Source organism: Trematomus bernacchii, unplaced genomic scaffold, assembly GCF_902827165.1.
Source record: "Trematomus bernacchii unplaced genomic scaffold, fTreBer1.1, whole genome shotgun sequence".
NCBI classification, from domain to species: domain Eukaryota; kingdom Metazoa; phylum Chordata; class Actinopteri; order Perciformes; family Nototheniidae; genus Trematomus; species Trematomus bernacchii.
Genome location: NW_022987611.1, coordinates 2360878 through 2386708, shown reverse-complemented (window position 1 = coordinate 2386708; position 25831 = coordinate 2360878). Strand labels below are relative to the sequence as shown.

General features: G+C 43.4%; 1 protein-coding gene across 1 annotated transcript in view; it reads right to left on the bottom strand.

Moving 5' to 3' along the window:
• Window positions 1-25831, bottom strand: part of LOC117483631 (dynein heavy chain 9, axonemal-like) — a 116910-nt gene that overhangs the window by 56279 nt on the left and 34800 nt on the right. The window contains 5 exon segments of the mRNA XM_034132009.1: window positions 7029-7162; window positions 7165-7210; window positions 21575-21781; window positions 22216-22257; window positions 22354-22435. Coding sequence (XP_033987900.1) covers window positions 7029-7162; window positions 7165-7210; window positions 21575-21781; window positions 22216-22257; window positions 22354-22435 — 511 coding nt within the window.

Sequence of the window (25831 nt, the reverse complement as noted above, 5' to 3'; positions counted from 1 at the left end):
AAAACTTCTACAGGTGCACCATAGAGAGTATCCTGACTGGCAGCATCACGGCCTGGTACGGCAGCTGCACCGACCTCAATCGTAAGGCTTTACAGAGGGTGGTGAAAACTGCACAGCACATCACCAGGACGGAGTTGCCATCCATGGAGGACCTTTACTCCCAACGCCTCAGGAAGAAATCCCTCCGGATTATAAAAGACCCCCATCACCCCAGCCTCAAACTGTTCTGTCTGCTGCCGTCTGGCACCGCAGCATCCGGACTAAAACCACCAGACTCAGGGACAGTTTCATCCCACAGGCAATAAGACTGTTAAACACCTGAACTGTTGAAGCAAAATCTGTTAAACACCTGAACAGTTGAAACAACATCCTTAATATTCATCTGGCTGCTACTTATTTAAAAATATTTTTAAATTATTCATCTATTTACCTATATATCATATTTCAATAACTTGCATATAGACTCTTATTGCACTATTTCCCTTTTTAAACTATTTTTCTTTTTGTATTACTATTTACTTGCACTATATTTTCTGTTTATCTGTGTTCTGTGTTGCACTGTTGGAGAAGCCTGTGACACAATATTTTCATCGGCATAACTACTCTGTAGCCAGGGTTGGGTTGTAACGGAATACATGTAACGGCGTTACGTAATCAGAATACAAAAATCAAGTAACTGTATTCAGCTCGCGTTACATTTGAAAAACGAGTAATCTGATTACAGTTACTTTCGTAAACCTGAAGTGAATACATTTTGGATTACTTGGTGGAAAGATTTCCTCACAACATTTAATATTCATTACTAAAGGTACAGCCGAATCATCACAGCGCACAAAACCTATTACCGCCGCAGATGGACTAAAAAAGGGAGCGTTTGAAAAAATATTTGCGGGTCCGCTCAGTGAAACAATAACTATGAAACATGGAGGAACAAAAGTCTGCGTTTAAACCGTGTTTGTGTAGAGGTGTGTGTGGTTAAAACACATCAGCCTGCGGTCGCTCTTTATCCTTTCTAATGATTCTGAAGGTAAACGCAGTGAAGGCGGTGCGTGAAAGGCACTGCGCGCTCCTCTTCTCAGAGGCTGAGTTAACCCTCCCGCTGCCTCCTGGTGCTGCAGAGATTTCATGAAGTGCCAATCCGGTGCTTAAACAAATATAGATCTACACCCCTGGCCGAAATGTCCTTAAAATGAAGTCCGAGTTCGACATTTTAATTCATGTCCTGCCAACACTGGCAGGACAGAAGGCGACACGCCCATTCTAAGCCGTGTCCCTCACTCCTCACATCCCAAGCTGCATCCCAAAAAGTGTATTATGTTGTTACATCGTTTCAGATGTTATGTTTCAGTTGTGCTCTTGTACACCAAAACATACCCATCTGTGATGGAAAAAGAAAGTAATCCAAAAGTAATCTAAAAGTAATCTGATTACGTTACTTTTTGAAGACACGTAACTGTAACTGTATTCAGATTACTTTCAGAGCCATGTAATCAGTAATCAGTAACTGATTACATTTACAAAGTAACCCTCCCAACCCTGTCTGTAGCTATGTTCGTTTGACTAAATAAAGAACCTTGAACCTTGAAGGACATTTATTTGTGTGAGTAAACTGTGACCTTCATGCACAGACTCAATACTCTGGGGGGGGGGGGGGGGGCACTCCACACTCAAACACTCCCAACTGGAGCTGGTAATGAGTCCGTTTTTAACAATTAGCTTTCCTCAGGCACATTGTACTTGTAATTACTCTTGCCTAGGAAAAACAAACAATTAACCAGTCAGCAGAACACTCTAATTGGGATTAAAATGAGATATTATATCTATCATATATTGATTAGTGAGTGCCGCACAGAGCAGCCCTTTTAGGGTAATTTGGGAAGTGGAGCATTTTAGTTCTCATTAATGCTTGAGGGAGCAAACACACATGGATGTACACACGAGGAAGGAGTAGAGGAGGTGATCCCACGTACTCTCTCCAAAAAGGCAACTTATCACGTCGTTGGCTTGGTTAAATGAGAGCTCTTTCACTCATGTTGCGGCTGAGTAGCAACGCTAACCTCATTAAAGGTATAATAGCACCAAGTCATTCAAAGAATACAATAACAGGTAGAGCCAATTTGCTATCACACTGATGATTGTTATCAGTCCGGGTTGTTTACTGGCAACAGAATCCATTCAGAGCCTCATTCTTTGTGATGGGAATTGTACACAGCTACCCACCCCCCCCCCCACCCTCCTTCTACTTTCACTTTTAATTAGAATGATATTAAGTGAGTTATTGGTTTTGTCTTAACATCCGATCTCTGAAATTAAAAAATTAAACAATCTTCATTAAATCACATTTCACTTCTTCATTGGATCTTGCTGAGGGGACACAAGGCTTAGAATACTCTCCATTTGTCCATGGATGAAAGCCTACAGGTCCTAATACAGCTCTGAGACCTAGCACAACTCCAGAAAACCGTCAAAATGCAAATAACATTATGTTGGATCTGCCTGACCCATTAACAGTTCCCCGTTATCTTGAATTCTGATCTGTCAGAGACAGAGCCGTCAGCCATTGTTCACACCGCAGAGGGATTGCAGATTTTCCTTGCCGCTCAACTAACAAGAGACGCATTTAAAGAACAGTGTAAGTGTGTCAATAGCCGCTTTCACACCAAGTACTTTGCCGTACTTAGTGCCCAGCACTTAGTACCCAGCACTTAGTACCCCCATGGAACTAAGTACAGATCGTGTTCACACCGGAATAAGATTACGCAAATAAAGCCGCTGACGTCACTTCTTCTTCTTCTGCTTTGGGTTTACTGGCAGCCCGCAAACAACTTCACGGCGTATACTGCCACCCGAAGTCCCCAGCCGGAAGTCCCCGTAGTTGGGGACTGGCTTCAGTAGAAGCCAGTAAATCGCCAGAACGCCGACACTTCCTCATCACTCCACCGCTCCCATGTTATAATTTTTTTGCCATAAGTTCTCTCCGTTGGTGCGCTGGGCTAATGCTAACGCTAATAATGCTGACGCGAGGAAATAAAATGGCGGCTTCACAAAAACTTTTCAGAGTTTTACGGGCCGTGGTTTGCAATTCGCCCAGCCAATCAGAAATTGGTACTTTTTTCTCCCCAGGATAGTACCACCTCTCTAGCAGGCACTAAACATGGGGGTAAAGTTCTCTGAACTAAGTACTCTTTTTGGTGTGAACGCAAAATTCCAGGAACTATCGGAACTAAACGGGAAAAGTACGGGGAAAAGTACTCCGGTGTGAAAGCGCCTATTGTGTTGTCTAATTGCTGTGGAACAGCAGCGCCACCGGCTAATCCATTTCAAACAGCTGACATGAAAAGCACAGATTGTGGATGAGACGAGCGCAAGGCCTCATTAGGCGCCGGGGCTTTGATCAAGTGAGTTTTCACTTAATCACGAACATTTACATTCACACCATACTGTGGAGACGGTAACTGTCTGCTGCTCATTATGGGGCCGTGCAGCTGCAGGAAGCTGCTGTCTGTACAGAGTGTCAGACAGAGTGTCACACAGTGGGACCAGCACTGAAGCTCCAGCTGAAGGCTCATCACTGGAGAGAGACCAGTGAAGCTCCAGCTGAAGGCTCATCACTGGAGAGAAACCCCGCTCAAAGCGTCTCATGTCTGCCTGACCCCACTTTGGAGAGGTGGACGTGTGAACTAAATGAGATAAAGTGATGAAACTCCTTTTGGAATAGCATCAAGACATTAATAAACAATTCCTGCATCTTCATGATTATTTCACAGTAAGTTTCAACAGAACAAGTGCTTAACTATGTGGGGCAGGAATGAGAAGACAGAATGAAAAGTGATCCTGGCCATTATGGCCGGACAGAAAGACGGAACTTAAAAGATGTATTGAGCAGCACTTTTCAAAGAAGTGAAATCATAGTAACTTGTGTTTAGCAGCATCATGTCAGGGTGTTTCCTCAGTCTTCGCAGACTTTATTTCTGTGTGAGCTAGGAAAATACACTGTAAGAAGAAGAATACAAGCTAGCCTTCTTCTACCCTATCTTTGTTAGCACATCTTGGAGAGTTACCTCAACCTGTAGATCAGTGGGATAACGCCGAATCAGTGGCTAGTTCGTTCTTGTACCCAGTGTGTGAGAATGTGTGTGTCCAGTCACACTGCTACATGACCAAGAGCTCTCAAAGTTGTAGCTGTCTTTTTCACTCTGAACCTGTGACTGCAAAATAAAATAACCTGACAGATTTACTACTTTCATCAACCTTAATTATTGTTTTTTACACTCGATTGCCTCAAGGCCTTATTATATCCTCCACAGTAGGCATTTGAACGCAGGGCCGGCTCTAGACAATTTGCAGCCCTAGGCGAGATTTTAGCTGGCACCCCGGCCCCCAGCCAGTTAACATTTATTGATTTTTGCATATTTTTTTATCTTTCCAGTTTTAAACGATATTTTTGGTTACTGTTCTATAGTATACATTGAAATGATTTCAAACCTGTTTATCCCAATAATTATAAAGGAGTGCCTTGGAAATATGTGTTTACATCAATTGTGATCAAACCGTTTGAGACCCACTGAGATAACTTAGACTAAAGTGAACTATCTAAACACTCAGAGTCCTTTACCTGTTGTGCACCGACAGAAATGTTAAGAGAGTTTCATTTTCATGTTGTTTTATGTTTGTTTTGTCACTCATCATTTACCTGTCATTCCAGGCTTCCTGATTATCTACCTCTTGTGTGTCTCCCGTGCTCATCAGCACCAGCCGCCCCTGATTGTCCCCACCTGTGTCTTGTTGTCGTGTGTTTAAATTCCCCAGTCTCCCAGTGTTCATTGTCAGCTCGTCTTGTCTCATGCCTAGGTCAGATCTATGCTCTCCTTGATACCAAGATGTTTTTGTTCCTCACTACGTGAGCGATTTTCTTTTGTTCACTTTTTGTCATCTCATCCTAGAGATTAGAAAGTGTTTATTTCTGTTCTTCTTTTGAAAATAAAGTATCTTACAAATACTTTACCTCTGTCTCCTGGCTCGTGCAATTGGGTCCTATACCTTGAGTTTCTGAGTTCGTAACATTACCTCACTGAGCTGTAGTTATCAGCCTCTCAGTCTGACTGGAGAGGACTCTCCCTCCACATTGTGGAAACATCTTCTTCTTATATCCGTTAGAGCAGCTAGCACCAGATTCTAATAACAACAGCGCCGGTACCGGTGCGCTCTTCTCTCTCTCTCCCTCGCTCGCTCACTCGCCCTTTGGCTGTGAGCTGCGGGCGCCTGATAAGCCAACATCCCCCATTTTCATCACTTACAGCGCCCATCGTACAGGGCAAATGAAAAGTGTAACCGGGGTGAAAAGGGTGTTACATTTTCTTAATTATGAATATTGTTACATCAAGGCCGAAAATTAGGATGAGCACCAACGGTAAACAAAATGTGCTTCCCTCCCAGAGCTACCAGCGCAGCGCCCCCCAGATCTGGCGCCCTAGGCGTACAAATTGCTGATCACCACTTTCATTGAATTTTGAGTGGTTTAGTTGACACACACACACACACACACACACACACACACAGTCCAAGTGTCTGTTAGAAAGGGTGTCATTATTTTCACATACCCTCTGAGTCTGCCGTTAAAGAGGCAGAGCTTGGAGCTCCTCTTGTGACATAAATGTTTTGTGGGTAATGCTGATCTTCTGGAGGATGACTCCTCTCACTGTTTCTTTGAATTACACCTTAACCTGTTCCACTCTGAGCCTGTTTTTCAGGTCTCAGGCTCGAAAATGACATTCCCAGAACAAATGACCATATCTTCCCTTCTAAAAGGGTTAAATTAATAATCTTTTTTCTCAAAGTAATGATAAACCTGTGAGTTGGATGTAGAAGTGTCAGAATCAATATAAATGTTTTTTATTTTAAAGAAAATTCAGATTTTACATAGTAAAAAACTGTAAATTATAGTGTCCGTCCAAAAATTATTTTTTACAGATAGTGAAAACTACCCTTGGATGATGGGTTAGTAGACTAAAAGCTTTAGGAATCCAAAGTACAACATATAATAAGTACCCTGTATCAAGATTGATGCAAAACAAGTGAAATTTGACCTTTTTAGAGAGATTTAGCCAAAAACTGGGCCATCTGGGGTCATTTGGGTGGATTTGACCTATCTCTGGCCCCCCTTGCTCGATTTGGTTGGTTGACATACCCTTGTGACCGTTAGAGCCAATAGAATCGAAGGGGGAGGACAACACCCACACACGTTATAAAGAAAAAATGTGGGCGCTTCGCGTGTGGAAAACGAAACCAAAGTGGAGGAATGTCTCCTTCTGGAGTTTGGAAACTAAAACGCAGTTGTATTGCTTATGGATTATCAGAAATAATTTCAAAGAAGGCACAGACACATAGGATGAACCTATGGATTAACTGCAGCATCGTTTTTTTATCGTTTTAATGCCATTGAAGACCACTTTTGACCAAGGTAAGCCATATTTACGTGTTTAGCTTCTTAGCTCCACATGTGATGATGTACGCTTTCGTTTATAGCGTCGCGAATGTTTATCACTGAGTGTTGAGGTTTTTTACACAGATTCAGTGTCTCCAGGACACCAAAAACGAGTGGTTGGCTGTGCATCTAGGATAAGTAATAAGGGAGTTATGAGTGAGTTTAAGTGCCTTTGTAGGTCCCGTTTTTTCGATCAAGGCTAATTCAGAGGCTGAGTGCTAGCATTGTGGGTTTTTTTTGAAAAAAAAAATTAAAAAGATCAGTTAGCTGAGTTTCTTCCCGTTACATGGATATAACACATTCATAGTTTTATTCAATATTAAGATTCCTTAGACGTTGTTTCCTGCAAATGACGCGTTTATCCGCCCGGTACCGGGGGGAAGGTGTGAAACAGGTTAACGGAGATGTTAGCAGCGCAGTGCCTGAAGAGAGTGGCAGATACAGCTTGCATGTCTGCTCAGATTCACTTTTAGATTCCGGGAACATGATTCCTCTCTGTTGTTTTGTATCTGGATCAGGCAGTGTTTCTCCTCTGAATGCTCACCTTCAGCTGCTCCAGGTCCGGCCTCTCCATGCTGACGGTGGCGGCCAGCAGCTGCTCCACCAGGCCGCCCCGGGTCACGCTGAAGTTGATCAGCGTGCACTGGGCCTGCAGCTCGGGCTGGTAGTGGGGGCGGCCAGCTTGGTGTGCAGGATGAGGAAGTACTCACACTCCTTGTCGCCAATCTTAAAGCTCCCATGTCATGCTTTTCCGGTTAGTACCCGTCCCCTTGTGTGTTATGAAGGTTTTTATGCATGTAAACGGTGTGCAGAGTCAAAACTCTCAAAGTACACCCTGTAGCGAGTACAACTCTAACACAGAAAATACCTCCCCAAAACGCCTCATTGGAGATACATCACTGCCCATTTGAGTCTTCCATTTAGTTCCGGGTACGGCATGATGTCATGCGGTACCCTGAACAAAATGGACCAATCCCGAAGAGCTATGGCCACACCCAGCGGCGCTGGCCGCACCCTCTGCCAGCCTAACATTTACTTTTGGAAGCTCTGGTTCAGTTCACAATCGATCCAGTCATGCCAATGCCAAGGACCTGTTTCCTGAAATGTGAGGAGAAATCTGAGCTGTTTGTCCTACCGACGGAAGAACCACGACGAAGTCAGTGGTTGAAATGTCTTTTTAACACTGTTCCTTCAGAGGTTCGAAGAACCGGCATTTCACAGACGAAAGCTTCCAAAACATTGCCCAGTTTGAGGCCGGATATGCACAGCATTTGAAACTGAAGGACGATGCTATTCCTAGTTTGTTTGGACCGTTTGGAGCAGGGGAAGATTCGGGTACACAACCTGTAAGTTTGCATTGTTATTTGTGTATTTATCAAACAAGGTATCTACCACGACTGTTTAAATGTGTAAACATGTTTCGGACTGCTAAGCCAGTGCTAACTGTGCTAACTAAGTTGCTAGCGTTTCCATATCAACTCTAATATCAGCAGATGGCCTTACATACATGTATCTCATAGCAGGAGAATGTCTGCATTCACACATGAAATACTCATAGACAGTATACTCCGGGTGATTTGCCGTACGGTCAGTCGCGGTCGCGTATGCTACCGAGCTAAACAACAAGGCTACTAAGAGCTAGACATGAGTTTGCTCGGAAAAACATTTTTTTTATGCCAGCTACAATGAATGTAGCAGACTACCCATATAAGATTGCAATTGTAAACATGTGCTTGATAGCCTAATATGAACCACTATCTGTTGTTCATAGTATAGTATAGCATATTACACTGAACAACTAGCAAACGTAGGTTAGCGTTGTAATCCAGCTGGCAAGCTGACGAACATCAAACAACTAAGTTTATTTCACACTTCCAGCAGAGACAACGGGGAAATCCCCTCTCTTTGCCCGCTCACAGACCCCCAAAGGACTGTACATTACAGTTAGCTTTCCTCCGACGCTGATAGCATGTATAGCTAACGAGGCCAGCTATACATGCTAGCGGGAAACATTGTATGACCGAACGTAGCAGACTACCCGTATAAGATTGCAATTATAAACACGTTATTGCTAGCCTAATATGAACCACTAGCTTTTGTTCATAGTAGTTTTATTACACTCCATTATAGTTGCCATTCCTCCGAGCTAACGTTCATATCGTGTTTGCTATCAAGGTAAACAAGAAAGCTAGGTTAGCATATTAGCTGGCAAGCTTACTCCACACTCCTACCACAACTACTACTAACGAATCTAAAACAACTAAGTTTCTCTAATATTTTGTGATTTGCATTTGATTTCGTCCAGCCAGATCCTGCCGGACAATACATGACGGGACTACCACACTGAGGCCTCGTCCTAAAAAGCCCCGGCTGCGCCCAGGCAAGATGCCGACAACGGGGAGGAATTGATGATATACCGTGTATATATGTATATTTATGTTCATTTTGTACATTTCTAAAAATAGTTTAATGGAAATACTTAGTAGGCCTATCCTTTCTTCCCTGAATTATTTGCTCCTATAACATATCATTCATATATAGCAAACCATGATTTTATTTCTCATCAAACAGTAGTAGTTTATTACAGGTAAAAATAACTTACTCTTTGTTATGACCGGCTCGTAGGCCACAACGGAAAGACAAGGAGACATACACGAGTTTACAAAACCACGGCACATTTATTGTGGTAAATGCAGAGATAGGTGGTCGAGGGGAGAGGATCGCCGAGTTCGTCCTTCTGCAGCCGCTTTGAAGAGAGACAGGGGCCGCCGTGTGACTCCGGGCAGCTGGGCTTAATAGCACCTCGGCTCCGGCCAGGTGTCCGTGATCGTGCTGATTAGCCTCTTCAGCTCCACCCCATCGTAAGACCTGCAACACACCTGCACAAAGGCCCTGGGGCCGTCACACTCTTCTATAACAACAGTTGTAGGTACAGTTCAGTTAGTTAGCGTATAAAATATACGGCTGTCCCGACGCCATTATAAGACTGATGTTCTGAGAGCGAGCCGAAAAAAGCACTGTTAGACATGGGCGGAGCCTCTCTGGTGGTTGACTAATCAGAACAGAGTGGCCGAGCTGACCAATCGGAGCACACTAGGCTCACAGGGAGGGGGGGGCAAGAGCTCCAACGAGTCGTTTAGTGGAGAGAGTGAATACTGACACATACTTTACAGAGATGCTGTATGCGAAACCAATGTGAGTTTGGAAAATTGCACAGTATAAATCTATTTTAGTATACCTCAACAATGTAATTATGATCAGTGGAAATGGCCATGACATGGGCCCTTTAATGTAACTGTTTGGATCATTGAGTACAGAAAATAGAAGCTCGGTCTGGAAGATGTTACAGACAGCAGAATGTATCAAAGCCAGGGGCGGACTGGCCATCCCGATTTACCTGCGGCACCGAGGTGGGCCGCTCGGATAATGCACTAGCACCCGCCCCCCCCCCCCCCCCCCCCCCCCCGTCGACAATTTCCTCGCGGTATTTACTTGCGGCACCGAGGTGAGCCGCTCGGATAACTCACTAGCACCCCCCCCCCCCCCCCCCCCGTTAATTTCCCGAGGTGGGCCGGCGGTACCGAAGTGGGCCGGTCGAGAGTCCCGGGCTGATTTGTAGTCCCAGTCCGCCCCTGATCAAAGCTATAATTATGTCATATGGCAGAGGTTTTCATATATTCAGACAAATAAATCATATGTATTATGTGTAGTACAGTCGTGTAATCAGTGGTTCTCTCAGAATGTCTTGTCACTTTCTTTAATAGTAAGAAGCTTATGTTAATCTATATTAGTATTTTCACGAAAACATTGATATACACGATGTTAGTCCATCCTTCGATGTGTTCTGGTTATATAGTATGTTAATGCTTTCCATTTGCTCCTACTGACTACTTTCAAACTTATCGTAATTATACAGTTTCTTTTATATAGCATGTGTTTTTAAAAACTCAGTATATCCACCAAACAGCTGACTGTTCAAAAGGAACCCTGAATCGGAGGTTGCCCTCCACCGACCAGACGTCGTTTGTGACTCTTGGGATCTAAACGCATGGCTTTATAGTTAACATGCGGAATTTTCTGCAGGCAATGTGCCTATTCAGGGTGCAGAGATCTAGAATAGGTCTGAATTCTCCTGTCTTCCTGAGGGCAGGGAGACACCCAACACGCCGAGATTATTCGCCGCAGCCGCCATCTGTGCCCCGAGCCTGAATATTTTATCCAAATATTCTAAGGTGTCTCGGTCCCGCGGCAGCGGGGTCAGAGGTTTCTTTCCCTCCGCCCACACCAGCTGCCTGCGGAAGCAGATGGGCCGCCAGGCTCTCGTCGAGGGGGGGGCACACCGGGATACGCCGCGTCCGAGCGGCCCTGCACCCTGATGATACCTGCCATGGCTGCTATCGGGGCCTTCGTCCTCAATGGCTGCCGCCACGTTGCCTCCACACACTGCCAACATTCTATATTGATTCTGACTCTTCTACATTCAACTCACAGATTTATCATTGCTTTGAGAAAAAAGATTATTAATTTAACCCTTTTAGAAGTGAAGATATAGTCAATTGTTCTGGGAATGTCATTTTCGAACCTGAGGCCTGAAAAACAGTCTCAGGGCTTAACTGTCACACATGCGGAGCACACAGCACACGCAGTGAAATGTGTTGCATGTGTCTGCATTTAACCCATCCTAGTACTAGGAGCAGTGGGCAGCTATTGCACAGCGCCCAGGGAGCAATGGGAGTGGGGGGACCGGTGCCTTGATCAAGGGCACCACGGCAGGGCCTAGGAGGTGAACCATATTTAGGTCTGTTCGGGGACTTGAACCAGCAACCCTACGGCTCCCAGTCGTACATGCCGGACATGGCCTCTCTGTTACCATACATTGGTTATGTCCGAATGTGTATCTTTCATGTTTGTGTTGTGTTTGTAGTAGTTTGTCTGTGGTTGTATTGTTGTGACTTTGTTTTGTTTATTTTAGTTTTTTTGTTACTGTTTTTACCATATGATAGGAACCCTTTTGAAAACGAGATGGATCCTCTCAAGGGGTTTATCCTAAATTGATACATTTCAGTTAAATGACCCACAGTCCAATGTAATCTCAATGAGTCACTGGCCTCCTCAGGAACCCTTCACAACACTGTGCCATCTTCAGGTCCAATCACGGCCTCTCTGCTGGGACCGGCAACTCTACGCTTCACTGCAGCAGGATTCAGTCTCCCTTCAGGGATCAATTAGCTTCACCCTAATATCTGGTCTCTGCTGTACTTTGATTCAGACTGTAACTTCCCAGCATACATCACTGAGACACTGCACACCTCAGCAAGTTCACTGCATTTGCATTTCTGTTTGTGACGGGCTAGCAGCACAACCTCTCAGCTTGTGTCAAGCTTTTGGAATCCTCCCCTGAATAATTTAGATTATCATACCAACAGTGTCAACACTCACACATAAAACTAGAAAATTCTGAGAAACTTTGACTGTGTGACTGAAACGGTGGGTTACATACTGTAACCCTAGTTCTATAAGCACAGGCGGAGCCCTCTACTGGACTCTATGGTTACTACTCTCATCAATGATACGCGAACGCTCACACACTGAAGTTGTATAAACGTAGCCGGCCAATCAGGGCGAGCCTACCTGAATGCGCGCGCAGCTCACAGTATATAAGGCGGCTACGCCTCCTGACTGTCATCCTACACCAGGGGTCGGCAACCTTTTTGATATGAAGTGCCATTAAAAAAATTCATTGTTATCAGCGTGCCAACGATCGAGAATTATCAACGGGGGGGGGGGGTTGAGGAGCTTGACGCTGGTGAACTATCAACAGGAGGGCGGGGGAGCCTCGCTGTGGGGAAGCAGTGTGTGTGTGTACCTGTCAGCACAACTTACATGATGCCGAATTTAACAAACACATTTAATTAAATTGGTTTAAACGGCATAATAATAAGGACGATCGTCCGTTCTGTGATTCTCCAGAACACACATGTTATGATATTAGGGTCAGGCAGAGTGAGATGAGATCGCTGTCCCTTTAAGAGAGATGTGTGTGGCGTGTACATGTGTGTGTGTGTGGATGGTAGAGCGAGAGTGAGCGAGCGTGTGTATGTTTCTGGAAGTGAAACGAGGCAGCAGAAAAACAGAGGTCTGTGATGTATTTTGTGAAACAGAAGAACAGCTAAATAAATGCAACGGCCTCCCAAGAAGAGCTCGCCTCTCTCCAGTCATTTAAGCTAAAGTGGGTTATTGAACCTGAAGCTTGTTGCTTCTGCCCTCCTCGACTACGGTCTGGGAGCCGACAGGAAAGTTCAACACACAGATGGCCAGTCCGCCCCTTTGTAGCATATTATTTCAATGAGAGATGAGCAGATCGCCACTGGGCTTTCAACTAAAGACACAGCCACGCAAAAACGGTGGTATTTGTACAGCTCCTTATGGGTACTGCAATTTGTGCTTTCCTCCGTGGTGAAACGATCAGCCCTGCACCACGGAGGAAAGCGGCAGAAAGTCACCTGGAGTTAAACAGAGCGGGGCTGCGTCGCGTACATGGATTCCTTCTGCAGGTAACGGAGACGCGCTCTCGTTCAGGATCCGAAAATACAATTAAAATATTTTGCACACTTATTCCACTTATTCCTTGTGTGCCACTGGTTACATTGGCACGCGTGCCAGGGGTTGCCGACCCCTGTCCTACACCCTCTTCAGCGAGCGGCATAGGAAAGACAGGGTCCCTAGGTAGAGGGCTCCGCCTGTGCTTATAGAACTAGGGTTACAATACGTAACCCACCGTTCTATCTCACACAGGCTCCGCCCTCTACTGGACTCTATGGGTACAGTGGGTGGAGCCCCGATGGATAAACGCCCTGTCGTCCCACAACATCGACCCACCACACTGCCCCTGACCGGCCTTTGATTAACGGCCACCGCACCCCAACTTCCTATCACCCGGTTGTGACCGTGGAGAAGTCGGGGCCGCAGCTTACTTCGCTGGGTAGAGCCTAATTTGTCTGAATAAGCCCATAGCTCCACCCTGCAGGTGCCAGCGCAAGTGACTACACACTGCGCACCACGTTTCCCAGGTCCCTAAGGAGCATGGGGAAACCGTAAGTGTACTATGTCCTCCACACTCACACGCTTACCTCGTGTAGTGTGTGCACGGACCCTAGTGGGGAAGGCTCTTCGTTTCCCAGGTCCATAAGGAGCATGGGACAACGTAAGTGCATTATGTCCAAGGGGGTCAGATACAGCTTACTAACCCACAGCCCTCATCCTTTCACCAGTCCTGTGTTGCCCCAGCAAGCACCGGCGATGAAAAAGGAGCCAGACATGTCTAAGAGATACTTACCTTATGAAGACGCCGCCGTGCATAGGTGGACGACTAAAGCCGTCTACCTGTATAACCCTCGACCTGGAAGAACTCCTTAGGTTCTTGGGAACAGAGGAGGGGTTCGGTCTGAGTGTCGCCCTGCTATGGTCACCACAAACCAGAAGGCAACTCGGGTGCACCGATAGAGCGGTCAGTTCGCATACTCTCTTGGCAGAAGTCAAAGCAAGCAGCAAAGCTGTTTCCTTTTGCTTCTCTCTCTCTCAATGATAGCGCCTACAGGGAGGAGAGCTCCAGAGGCTCAACGGTTCTGTAACCAAAGCCTCGAGCACCAATGGCAGTTCCCATTGCGGGGTGGAGACATGCACCACTGGGCGCTGTCTCCTGATCCCCTGCAAAAATCCCCTTAGTGGTTGGCTAAAGACTGGTCTGCCCAGTGGGTGCCCTGTTAACATCGTATGAAACGGATCTTGCGGAATTCAACGAGACATTATGGGGAAATGACTCTTACTCTGGGATAAATGCAATTGTTTTTATTCAATGCATTCGTCACACACACATCACTTTTCATGGCTTTACAGTGGGAGGAGGCGGAAGAAATCGCCCTCGCGTCTTGGGTGGTGAGGCACACAGCTCTCGCCGCCAGGACGCTTCCTCCCACAGCCCGTAATTTCCGGGAGGACGGCTCACCGGTCACCGGTTTCGTTGGCAGTGGTGGGGGGAGCGGTAGCCCTACACGCTCCGCCGCCATGGTCATCACCAGGGGGAAATCCTGGCGGACAGACCTGGGCGGTGGACTTCCATGGACGCCGGACCCGGAAGTGCCGACAACGAGAAGTCCTCGTCATCCTCCTCCCCGGCAAACGGAGCCATCCGCCCCGCTGGAATGGCGAACACGAATGGCCCCGCCTCGGCCATATCCTGGTCCCCCATCTCCACCACATTGAGCTCAGCCTGGTCATCCGTCTCATCACCCCGCGGTGAGACGTAGTGGGTCTGGAAATGATCCCACCGGTGCTGGCGTCTGAGCCGTGGGAGCGCCCGGCAGGCAGTGCAGGACGGAGAAGGCTTCACGCCGTCCACGGCGTGGTCAGGCCCAAAACACTCGAAGCAAAGGTGGTGGGGATCAGCACCCGCTATTAAGCCACGGCACGAAGGACAGGCCCGGGTCTCTAGAAGTGGCGACTCCATGAAGGTATGATAACTTCTTTCTGCTTCTTTCAAACATTTTACTTGTCTCTGTCAGGTGTTGTCCTGCTCGCTGAAGGGAAAAGGATGACAGTCAGGAGGCGTAGCCGCCTTATATACTGTGAGCTGCACGCGCATTCAGGTAGGCTCGCCCTGATTGGCCGGCTACGTTTATACAACTTCAGTGTGTGAACGCTCGCATATCATTGATGAGAGTAGTACCCATAGAGTCCAGTAGAGGGCGGAGCCTGTGTGAGATAGAACTTGGGTGCGCGTCCCAATGCTAACATTACCCCCGCTGAGTAAGTATTAATAGCAGTTGTATTGTTAAGGTACAACAACGAATATTTAGCTCACTTTTAGCTGACTATTTCAACTGTTTATTTATTACATTTTTGCATTCTTGCCCCACATTCCTGCATCGTTTCTGAACATCTTTAGATTACCACTGGATTTAGTTAACGACCGACAGGTGTGTTCAAAGAGGGGGGGGGGGGCGACGCTCCGGAGGTGGACCGTGAGTCGCTGGAGCAACAGGTGCTTTGCTTTTTGGACTGCAAGGGCATATCTGTTGACAGCGGAGATATTGAGGCCTGTCATGCCCTGCGAAGCAAGAACACAACAGCCACACCAGCAATAATAATCCGGTTCATCAACAGGAAAAAATAAGATGCACTCCTCAGACAAGGACGGAAATGAAAAAGGACCAATGTTTACATTAACGAACACCTTACGAAGAAGAACGCGGACATCGCAAGGAGAGCACGTATTCTAAAGAAACAAAATGTCAAAATGACAAAATTGTCCTTGTATGTTTCTTTGTAAAGCGATCTTGAGGTTAAGAAAGGCGCTATATAAATTCAAGTTATTATTATTAGGTCCGAGCACGGAGCGCTAGGACCCAACGGCGTCCTAGCACGAAGTGCGAGGAACCTATTGTTCTTCGTGGTATTATTCTTACGCCAACTTTCGTTTCCTGTTTGTGAGGGCTTTAGGATGCTTCAAAAGTTGTATAATTTTGCACGGATTCCAGGATCGGTGAAAAATTCAATATTCTGGAGTCAATGTGTTCAAATTGTCCAACATGCTCTCTAGCGCCACCTATGGCCATTTCCATTTTTGGAAACATTTACAAAGTCGTAAGTCGGAATGACCTGAAATTTTGCACACTTATCCATCTTGACCTGCTCTACAAATAATCCTCTTGGAGCCCTAAGCTCCGCCTATTTTTTTATTTATTTAATTAGCATAATGTTAAAAACAGTGAAATATTCACTTAAATTTCAATTTTGAGTTTTTCGACACAAAACTTAGTATACAGCATCGGTGAAGGGTAACACACTTTATCATAGAAAATGAGCATGTTCAGAAGATAAATATTGCCGCCATGAATCAAAACGTACTCGCAAAAGGCGGGGCTTAGAAAGAAATGCTCATAACTCATCAACAATATATCCATATATCACAGATTTTGGTGGCTAGGTTCAGTCTGTCTTGGGGAATACGCACACCAAAGCATTTTCAGTTTGGACTATAGGGGGCGCCAAAAACACCACCAATTTATAACTCAAGAACGGATGGACGAATTTTTTTTCTTTTCTTTACACATACTCTCGGGGTGACTACGAACTGAGATTTAAAGTGTCGCAACAAATTCAGAATGTGGGCGTGGCCTATACATTTTTTTTAAATTGCGATAGCAAAAAAAGAGCTTGGGACACACGTCAGAGCCCACGACCTTTTCGAGAATGTAAAAAGGAAACGTAATTTTTCAAAAAAACTGCTCACTAGCGCCCCTATTGTGTGGTAGTCACATATAGTTTCTCAGAACTTCACGAATTTTGGCACAGACATTCCTCATGGAATTGCGGACATATTTGTAAATAGTTTCCATTAGCCCCGCCCCCCAGGAAGTCGGCCATTTTGAAATATTTGCGTTTTTCATGTATTTTAAGCACATTTTTGCGAACTCCTCCTCGGGGAATGATCGGAAAAATTCCAATCCAGGACAAGTTCAGCCCCTATCCAATATGATACTTAATTGAGGAGCACATTTTTGAAAAATCACTCGTGGAGGTTGTAAGCTAACAGCGAATACACAATTTTTGACGATTTACATGTCGCAAATTGCTCCAAACTGCTCGCATATAGTTTTTCCGATATTCACGAAACGCTGTATACACATTGCTATTATGATTGCACACATATTTCAAATTGCTTTTTATTAGCCCCGCCCCCCAGAAAGTCGGCCATTTTCAAAAATGTGCGTTTTTCATGCATTTTAAGCACATTTTCTCTAATTCGTCATAAGGAAATGATCGGAAAAATTCCAATCTAGGGCAACTTAAGCGCATATCCAATGTGATGCTACATTGCGAAGGAATAGTTGATCGCTTGAACATGGAGCTCGTAAGCTAACGGAGAATGTACCATTTTTGACCATTTATATGTCAGATACTACCTTAACCTGTTACGCACGGCCCCCCCCGGTACCGGGCGGATACACGCGTCATTTGCAGGAAACAACGTCTAAGGAATCTTAATATTTAATAAACTATGAATGTTTTATATCCATGTAACGGGAAGAAACTCAGCTAACTGATCTTTTTTTTAAAAAAAATCCAAAAAAAAACCACAATGCTAACACTCAGCCTCTGAATTAGCCACACGCGAAAAAATTTTAACCTAAAACGGCACTTAAATTCACAATAACTCCCTTATTACTTATCCTAGATGCACAGCCAACCACTTGTTTTTGGTCTCCTGGAGACACAGAATCTGTGTAAAAAACCTCAACACTCAGTGATAAACATTTGCACGCTATAAACGAAAGCGTACATCATAACATGTGGAGCTAGGTAGCTAGAAACGCTAACATGGCTTACCTTGGTCAAAACTGGTCTTCAATGGCATTAAAACGATAAAAAAACGATGCTGCAGTTAATCCATAGGTTCATCCAATGTATCTGTGCCCTCTTTGAAATTATTTCTGATAATCCATAAGCAATAAAACTGCTTTTTCGTTTCCAAATGCCAGAGCTAGAGATCGCTTCACTCTGCTGCACATTTACATGCGCGCAGCCCCCACCTTTTCTCTTCACAACGTGTGTGTATGGGGGCCTCCCCCTTCGATTCTATTGGCTCTAACGGTCAGAAAGAGGTGTCAACCATCCAAATCGACCAAGGGGGGCCAGAGATATGGAAAAAAAAACATTTTCACCCAAATCACCTCAGAGGTGGGGTGGTTTTGGCTAAACCTCTCTAAAAAGGTCAAATGTCACTTGTTTTGCATCAATCTTGATACAGGGTACTTATTATATGTTGTACTTTGGATTCCTAAAGCTTTTAGTCTACTAACCCATCATCCAAGGGTAGTTTTCACTATCTGTAAAAAATAATTTTTGGACGGACACTATAATTTACAGTTTTTTACTATGTAAAATCTGAATTTTCTTTAAAATAAAAAACATTTATATTGATTCTGACACTTCTACATCCAACTCACAGATGTAACCTTGCTTTGATAAAATAAATTATTCATATAACCCTTTTAGAAGTTAAGTTGTAGTCATTTGTTTTGGGCATGTCATTTTCGAGCCTGAAACATGAAAAACAGGCTTGGTGCTTAACAGGTTAAAGGGGACCTATCATGCAAAATGCACTTTTGTACGTCTTTTATACATGAATATGTGTCCCCGGTGTTCCAGGGAACTCACCAAGTGTCAGAAAACACAACCCTCTCTATTTTCCTCCATACCCAAATCTCTAAATAAGGGGCTGCAACGGATCTGATAAAAACTGATCCAGATTTGAACACTGTCCTGACGTCAGGACGGTGGCGCTACAGCTATTGGGCCAACTCCACCAATCAGGAGGAGACAGCCACGGCCATTGCCGTTCGAAAGCGCTGGAGACGCTGTAGTACATATGCCAGGCCTGTAAGTTGCGCTGTAGTCTGCCACAATAGCAGCGAAGAAGACTTCCCGCCCATAGTTACCATGGTTACCCTTCTGTTTATTCTCCGCTGTGGCTTTTTTTCTCCCTCCCCGAGGCAAGCGTTTGCTCCCGCTGCAATGCAATCCCTCCCCGTCGAGGCAAGCACTGTAATTCTCTCCGGTTAGTCCACCAGCAGATGACAAACACCCACCTCTCCGCCTCTTCCAAGGAACAAGGGGACCGTGCGGCAGAGTTTCACTTTCTGTTTGTTTCGCCGGTCAAGATGTCCGTTAAAGTTTAAATCTTCCCGACAAAATTTGAAAAGTGCCGGTCAAAGGTCTTCTTTGTTATTTATTGAGCTTTAAAACAAATGAATAACGAATCTATATAATAAAACACGGAGGACGGAGATCTCTTTTTCTCCCCCTCTTCTGACAGCCCAGCAGCTGATCAGAGCACGTCTCACCTCTCCTGCAGGGGGGCGTGGTCAGCAGAATCAGACCCGTAGACAGCAAACAGCACATAGAGCGAAATGAGGCATGGCTAAAATGCATGATCTGTTTGGTATTTTGAAAACAGAAACGTATAAATATACCTTATATAGGTATGGCCCTACAATATATGATTTAAATATAGCATGATAGGTCCACGTTAAGCTACTGAGACCCGCCTGTCTGCCCGGCACATCAACTCTCACACACACACACAAACAGACACACACACACACACACACACACACACACACTCACCTACTGTTTGTCCAACAACGCCCTTTGCTGGCGGCATATTCATTACAACAGTCACCTATACACACCCTAACCCTAACCCTAACCCTATGAAACAATGGGAACACAGCATGTGCAGATAAAAAACCACACTGCTTGAAAAACCAAACTTCAATACAAAACAACTCAATCTTCATTCATCTAAATTCTATAGATGGTGACCTTAAAAGCTGATCTTATACCAATCTTGTTCACAATCTTTCCGGCTTAGAACATCACACAAAAATATACTTTCTGGCTTAAAAACTTCACACAATAGACTTTATTAAACCAGACTACGCCGGTTTAACACATCAAACATATAGACTAACATGAATGGACCCAGTCCAGTTTAATGCATCAAGTGAAATACCTATCCCCAGAGGTCTTAACACTATTTGGAGCCAGTCCAATGTAAACCAGATAACATCTAGTGCCTTCCCAAAGGTCTTTAACACTATATAATATTAACATTAATCGGGCGGCGCCTAAAATAAAATAGAGAGACAATAGAAACACTATATACAATCTCCACACCACAGATCAATCTACAACTCACTACCAACGCTTGCACCTAATGTAAGTTATTTAACTATACAGTTTTTGAATTAAACAGGTAACCGTCTCACCTTTTATTTAGGCCCTGTGCAAACGCCAGCCAAAACCTCCTTTTTCTGCAGCCTGGTGTGATGCTAGTTAACTTGTAGACTTCCTACTTTTACAGCTCCATCCCGCTTCAGAGTCCACCCAGGGACGCCAAATGTTAGTCATTCTTGAACCCTGAGAGCAGGACAGACTGAAAAGAGTCAAGGGAAGCTTATAAAAGTCAACAGCATTTAATTACACAAAAGATGCGGTGGTGTACAATGAAATATGCAAGCTGGAGGCGCTCTCCCCATTCCGCTCGTTGTCTCTCGCGTGTGTGTTCCGTCAGCCGAGGTCAGGGAAAAGAGGTCGATTCTTGGCTTGCTCTTCCTGTTGTCATCTGTGGTCTTCTCCTATTGGCCGGCGTCCATGTCCAATGCAATTCCTGCCTTTTTCTGTTGCTAAATTACATCATTCTGATGTCTGTGGTTATTTAAACATTCCCTGATAAACGTTATTTCAGCGTCAATAAATGAGTGTTAATCCCAGTGTGTTTAGTATACAACATCACATGTCATTTCACCTTCAATTCACGGTTTCAAAATGTTAGCCACATGCTAATGCTAACCGGAAATGAAACATTTTCAGAATATAGTGTTAAGTTAATAGTTAGTGTGAACTTCCGTTTTTTTCAGAATAAAACTGCTTTAAATTAAAACCCTATATTTAATTTAAATCACGCCATATCAACATTGATTTTAATTTCTTACACCATTAATGCTGATATGAGGGATATCATTTTTTTGTGTCTGATGTGGTGTTCCAATCAGAATGGCCTCTGATTTGCTGCTATTTAGTTGGAGGGAGTTATTGCTCATTCAGTGGTGTATGTGTTCCAGGCATCTTGAGACTTTTGAAAGTGCCAGATGTTTATCCGGGGCAGTTTGGAAATAAATCTGTGTGTCATCGGCATATGTGTGGAAGCTGATGTTATGGCTCCTCAGTATTTGTCCCATGGGCAACATGTAAATTAAAAAGAGCAGTGGCCCAAGGACTGACCCTTGGGGTACACCAGAGGTGACACAGTGTGTGTCGGAGGTGCTTTTCCCAAGACGGACATATTCCTGTCTTCCTGTGAGGTACGAGTGGAAAAAGTCCAGAGCCTTGCCAGTGATTCCCACCTCCTGGAGTCGCCGACACATGATGCGATGGTCAACAGTGTCAAATGCTGCACTTAAGTCCAGCAAGATGAGTAGGCTTGGCAGAGTCAGCCGCCATCAGCAGGTCATTTAGAACCCTGACCAGAGCTGTTTCAGTGCTGTGAGCTGGTCTGAAACCATACTGGAAGGTTTCATAGAGCTCATGAGTGTGGAGATGTTCGTGAAGCTGAAGGGCAACAACCTTTTCCAGAACTTTAGCTAAAAAAGGCAGGTTTGAGATGGGGCGGTAGTTTGTGAGTACCTCAGGATCCAGGTTGTGCTTCTTTAGGACAGGTCTGATGGCTGCCAGCTTGAGGGAGGGGGGGACCTCACCACTCAACGGGGATTTGTTTATTATGATGGTGGCAGTTGGAATAATGGATGGAGAGCAGGCTTTCAGTAGGGAGGTGGGGATAGGATCAAGGGCGCAGCTAGATGAGGTCATTGCTGAGATGATTTTTGAAAGCTCAGCTTGCGTGACCTCCGTGAAGCAGTTTAGGGTTGGTGCATTTGATGGAGCAAGTACAGGATGTTGGGGAGAGACAGGTTGGTTTGAGGAAGCTTTGGCGATGTTAAGCCTGATGTTTTCAATTTTTGTTTTTAAAAAGTTCCATAAAGCGGTTGCAGTCATCAGTTGTAGGAGTGGTTGATGAGGGATCACTAGGCTTGAGCAACCAATGTATTGTGGAGAATAGGTGCTTGGGTTTGCTACGATTTGTCTCAATCAGATTGGAGTAGGCTGACCTGGTTGCTCTCAATGCCGAGGAATAGGCCTTCTGGTGATCTCTAAAAGAGAGCAGGTGGACAGTTAGGCCAGTTTGCCTATATCTGCGCTCAATCTTCCGACCCTCTGATTTTTGCGCTCTGAGCTGGTCAGTGTACCATGGGGCAGAGCGATGGGAAGACACCACTCGGGTTATTATACCGGTTCACGTGCTCTTCAAGTGAGAGTGCAGCATGGAGCCTGGATAGGGAAGAGGAGAGGGCAGACGTTAGCTGACTATGGTCTATGTCCTTACGGAAGGTTATGGTACGTTTTTTGCCAGGATCCAATTTCAGCCATGCCAAAAGTTTCCCATATCACCGAGCTGGATACGTTTGAGGAATGAAACATCAAATTCAACATAAGGTAACTGAATACACACTGAAATTAACACACTAAGAACACCCATGATAAGCTTGGACAGAAACCACTCACCTGCTGAATATGAAAAACTGGACTTGAAATGTTTCAAATACACGGAACATAAATCACAAGACATTGAAAAGGATATTGATCCTGAAAAAATATTTCTACAATAACATCCATAATCAATGTGAATACTACACAGAAGATCAACTCAAAATAAATGGAATAATGGATGGATCAATATCAATATTACATTTTAATAGCAGAAACCTCATTTCAAATGTATCAAAGATCAAGCTGACATGCTTGAAATTGAGGGATACAATACTATACTGTTTTTTACTAATAGGACTAATTCTAAAAGGTGGGGGGACTGCACTTTATATTAACAACATTTATAAAAGTAGATATGTCAGTAATATGTATTTTGCTATAGACAACATTATGGGATGCATAACAGTAGAAATTGAAATGGAAAAATCTAAAAACCTTCTGATAAGCTGCGTGTATAGAAAACCAGGATCATGTATTGACACATTTGAGAAAAAGCTAACTGAACTTTATAACTACACAAGCAGCAAGAAAATGCTCTTTGTATGTGGAGATTTTAACATTGATTTGCTGAACCCACAAGAAGAGCCAAGTGTTGAAGAACCAGAATAACATCACATGAGCTACACTCATTGACAACATATTCACAACTGTTATGGATAGGAAAGTAATAAGTGGAATATTAATAAATGACACAAGTGATCACCTGCCAGTCTTTGCAACGATGCAGAACTGTACTAGGATAAAAAAAAGACACCAGAAAAGTCAAAATAACCAGACACAAAACACCAGAGTCTGTTAATTCTCTTAAAGAAGAATTATCTAAATAAGACTGGAACAAAGTGTATGCACCAGATGTAAATGAAGCCTATGAATCATTTCTATATATTTGATCAGGGCTGTATGAAAAACATTGTCCTTGAGTAAAGAAAATAGTGAAAGAAAATATGCTGAAAAACCATGGATCACTAAGGGAATATTAAATGCATGTAAAACGAAAAATGAATTATATAAAGACTTCTTAAAGAATAGATCAGATGAGGCTGAACACAAATACAAGACATACAAAAACAAACTAACAAAGATAATACGATGTAACAAAATGGATCATTACAACAAATTATTGGAGGATAACAAAAACAACATTAAAAACAAATGGAATGTATTAAATACCATTATTAAAAAAGGAAATGGAAAGGCACAATACCCAAACAGTTTTCTGTCAAAAAACAACACAATAATTTATGACATGACCTCAGTTGCTGAAGAATTCAATAAGTACTTGTACAATGTTGGTCCTTGTCTAGCTGGGGAAATTCCAAATACTGGTAGTAGTGATGGTGTAGAAAGTAAAGATATTATGTGAAGGAAACTATATTCTTAAGAGGGACTGATAAAAATGAAATTATTGACACAGTTAAAAAACTTAAGGGTAAAAGGTCTACAGACTGTCATGATATTGACATGTATACAGTTAAAAACATTATCGAATGTATAGCCAAACCGCTAACTCACATATGTAATCAGTCAATACAAACCGGTGTATTTCCAAATAAAAAGAAACCTGCTGAAGTCATACCAATACATACATCTGGAGATAAACATGTACTGTCAAACTATAGACCAATTTCATTGCTCTCACAGTTTTCTAAAATACTGGAAAAAATCTTCTATACAAGACTAAATGACTTCATCACCAAACATAACATACTCTATGAACAACAATATGGTTTCAGAGCTAAAAGAACCACATCATTTGCAGTTATAGAATTTATGGAACACATTACTAAGGCAATAGAAAAGAAAGAATATGCAATAGGGATATTTCTGGACCTTAAAAAAGCATTTGACATGGTAGACCATGAATTATTAATAAAGAAACTACAGAAATATGGCATTAGAGGTGTTGCACTATCATGGCTATCCAGCTACCTACATAACAGGGAATAGTACGTTGAAATACAAAGCCATACATCACAACTACTGCAGGTTACATGTGGGGTGCCTCAGGGCTCAGTCTTGGGGCCATTACGACTCAATGGAAAAGGAACTGAGCAGGATGAAGATCTAGTTTGACCAAAATAAATTAACATTGAACGCAAGCAGAACCAAACTCATAATATTTGGGAATCGATCAACCAATACAGAGAAGAAACTCACTATAAATGGCGTCCAATTAGAAAGAGTATCGGAAATAAAATTCCTTGGAGTAATCATAGACAATAAATTAAGTTGGAAACCACATATAAGTTATATCAAAGCCAAAATATCCAAATCAATAGCAATTCTGAATAAAGCCAAAGACCTAATGAATCAAGCTTCCTTGTTTATGCTGTACTGCTCCTTCATACTTCCATACATGATGTACTGTGTGGAAGTTTGGGGGAACACATATAAAACAAATACACATCCTATATTCATCCTGCAAAAAAGAGCCATACGAATTATACATAAAACTACGTACAGAGAACCAACAAATCAATTATTTATCAAACTAAAAATAATAAAACTACAAGACCTGGTTGACTATAAAACTATTCAAATTATGTTCAAAGCCGCAAATCAACAATTACCTCATATCATGGGACTTTTCACACGGAGAGAAAACATACACATGTTGCGAGGAAACTGCATTTTCAAAAAACACCCATATGAACAAATTCAAAACTTCATTGCATCACAACAAAAGGTGTTGGTCTGTGGAATAACAGGAATGATGAACTGAAATATTGTACAAGTCTATCTAAACTGAAACTATTATTTAGAAGCCAAATCATTAATGGTTATGAACAGGACCTGTACAATCAGATTTGTTATTTCTTGTAATTGTAAAAGCTATTTCTTTTTGATTGTTTTGTAAAAAAAAACACTAAAAAAACATCCCAAACATGACGCTGATGACGATGACTTAATCTTTTATTTACAAGGAAAATGTACGCTAGAGGGGGTAGGACCAGAAAAGTTTTTTTAAGCTTCTTTTTGCCCCTGTTGAACATGACAGAGTCTATTTGAGAATTTGTTTTATTTTAAAAAATGTTATACCATGAACGTTTTTTTTTGTTATATTTAATATTATAAGAAACAAATATATATTATTATCGTTGTATGTTTTGTTTCTGACATGTTCAATAAATTGACAAAAATGTGTCACGGCCGCATATCGGTGCGGCCGTGACACAT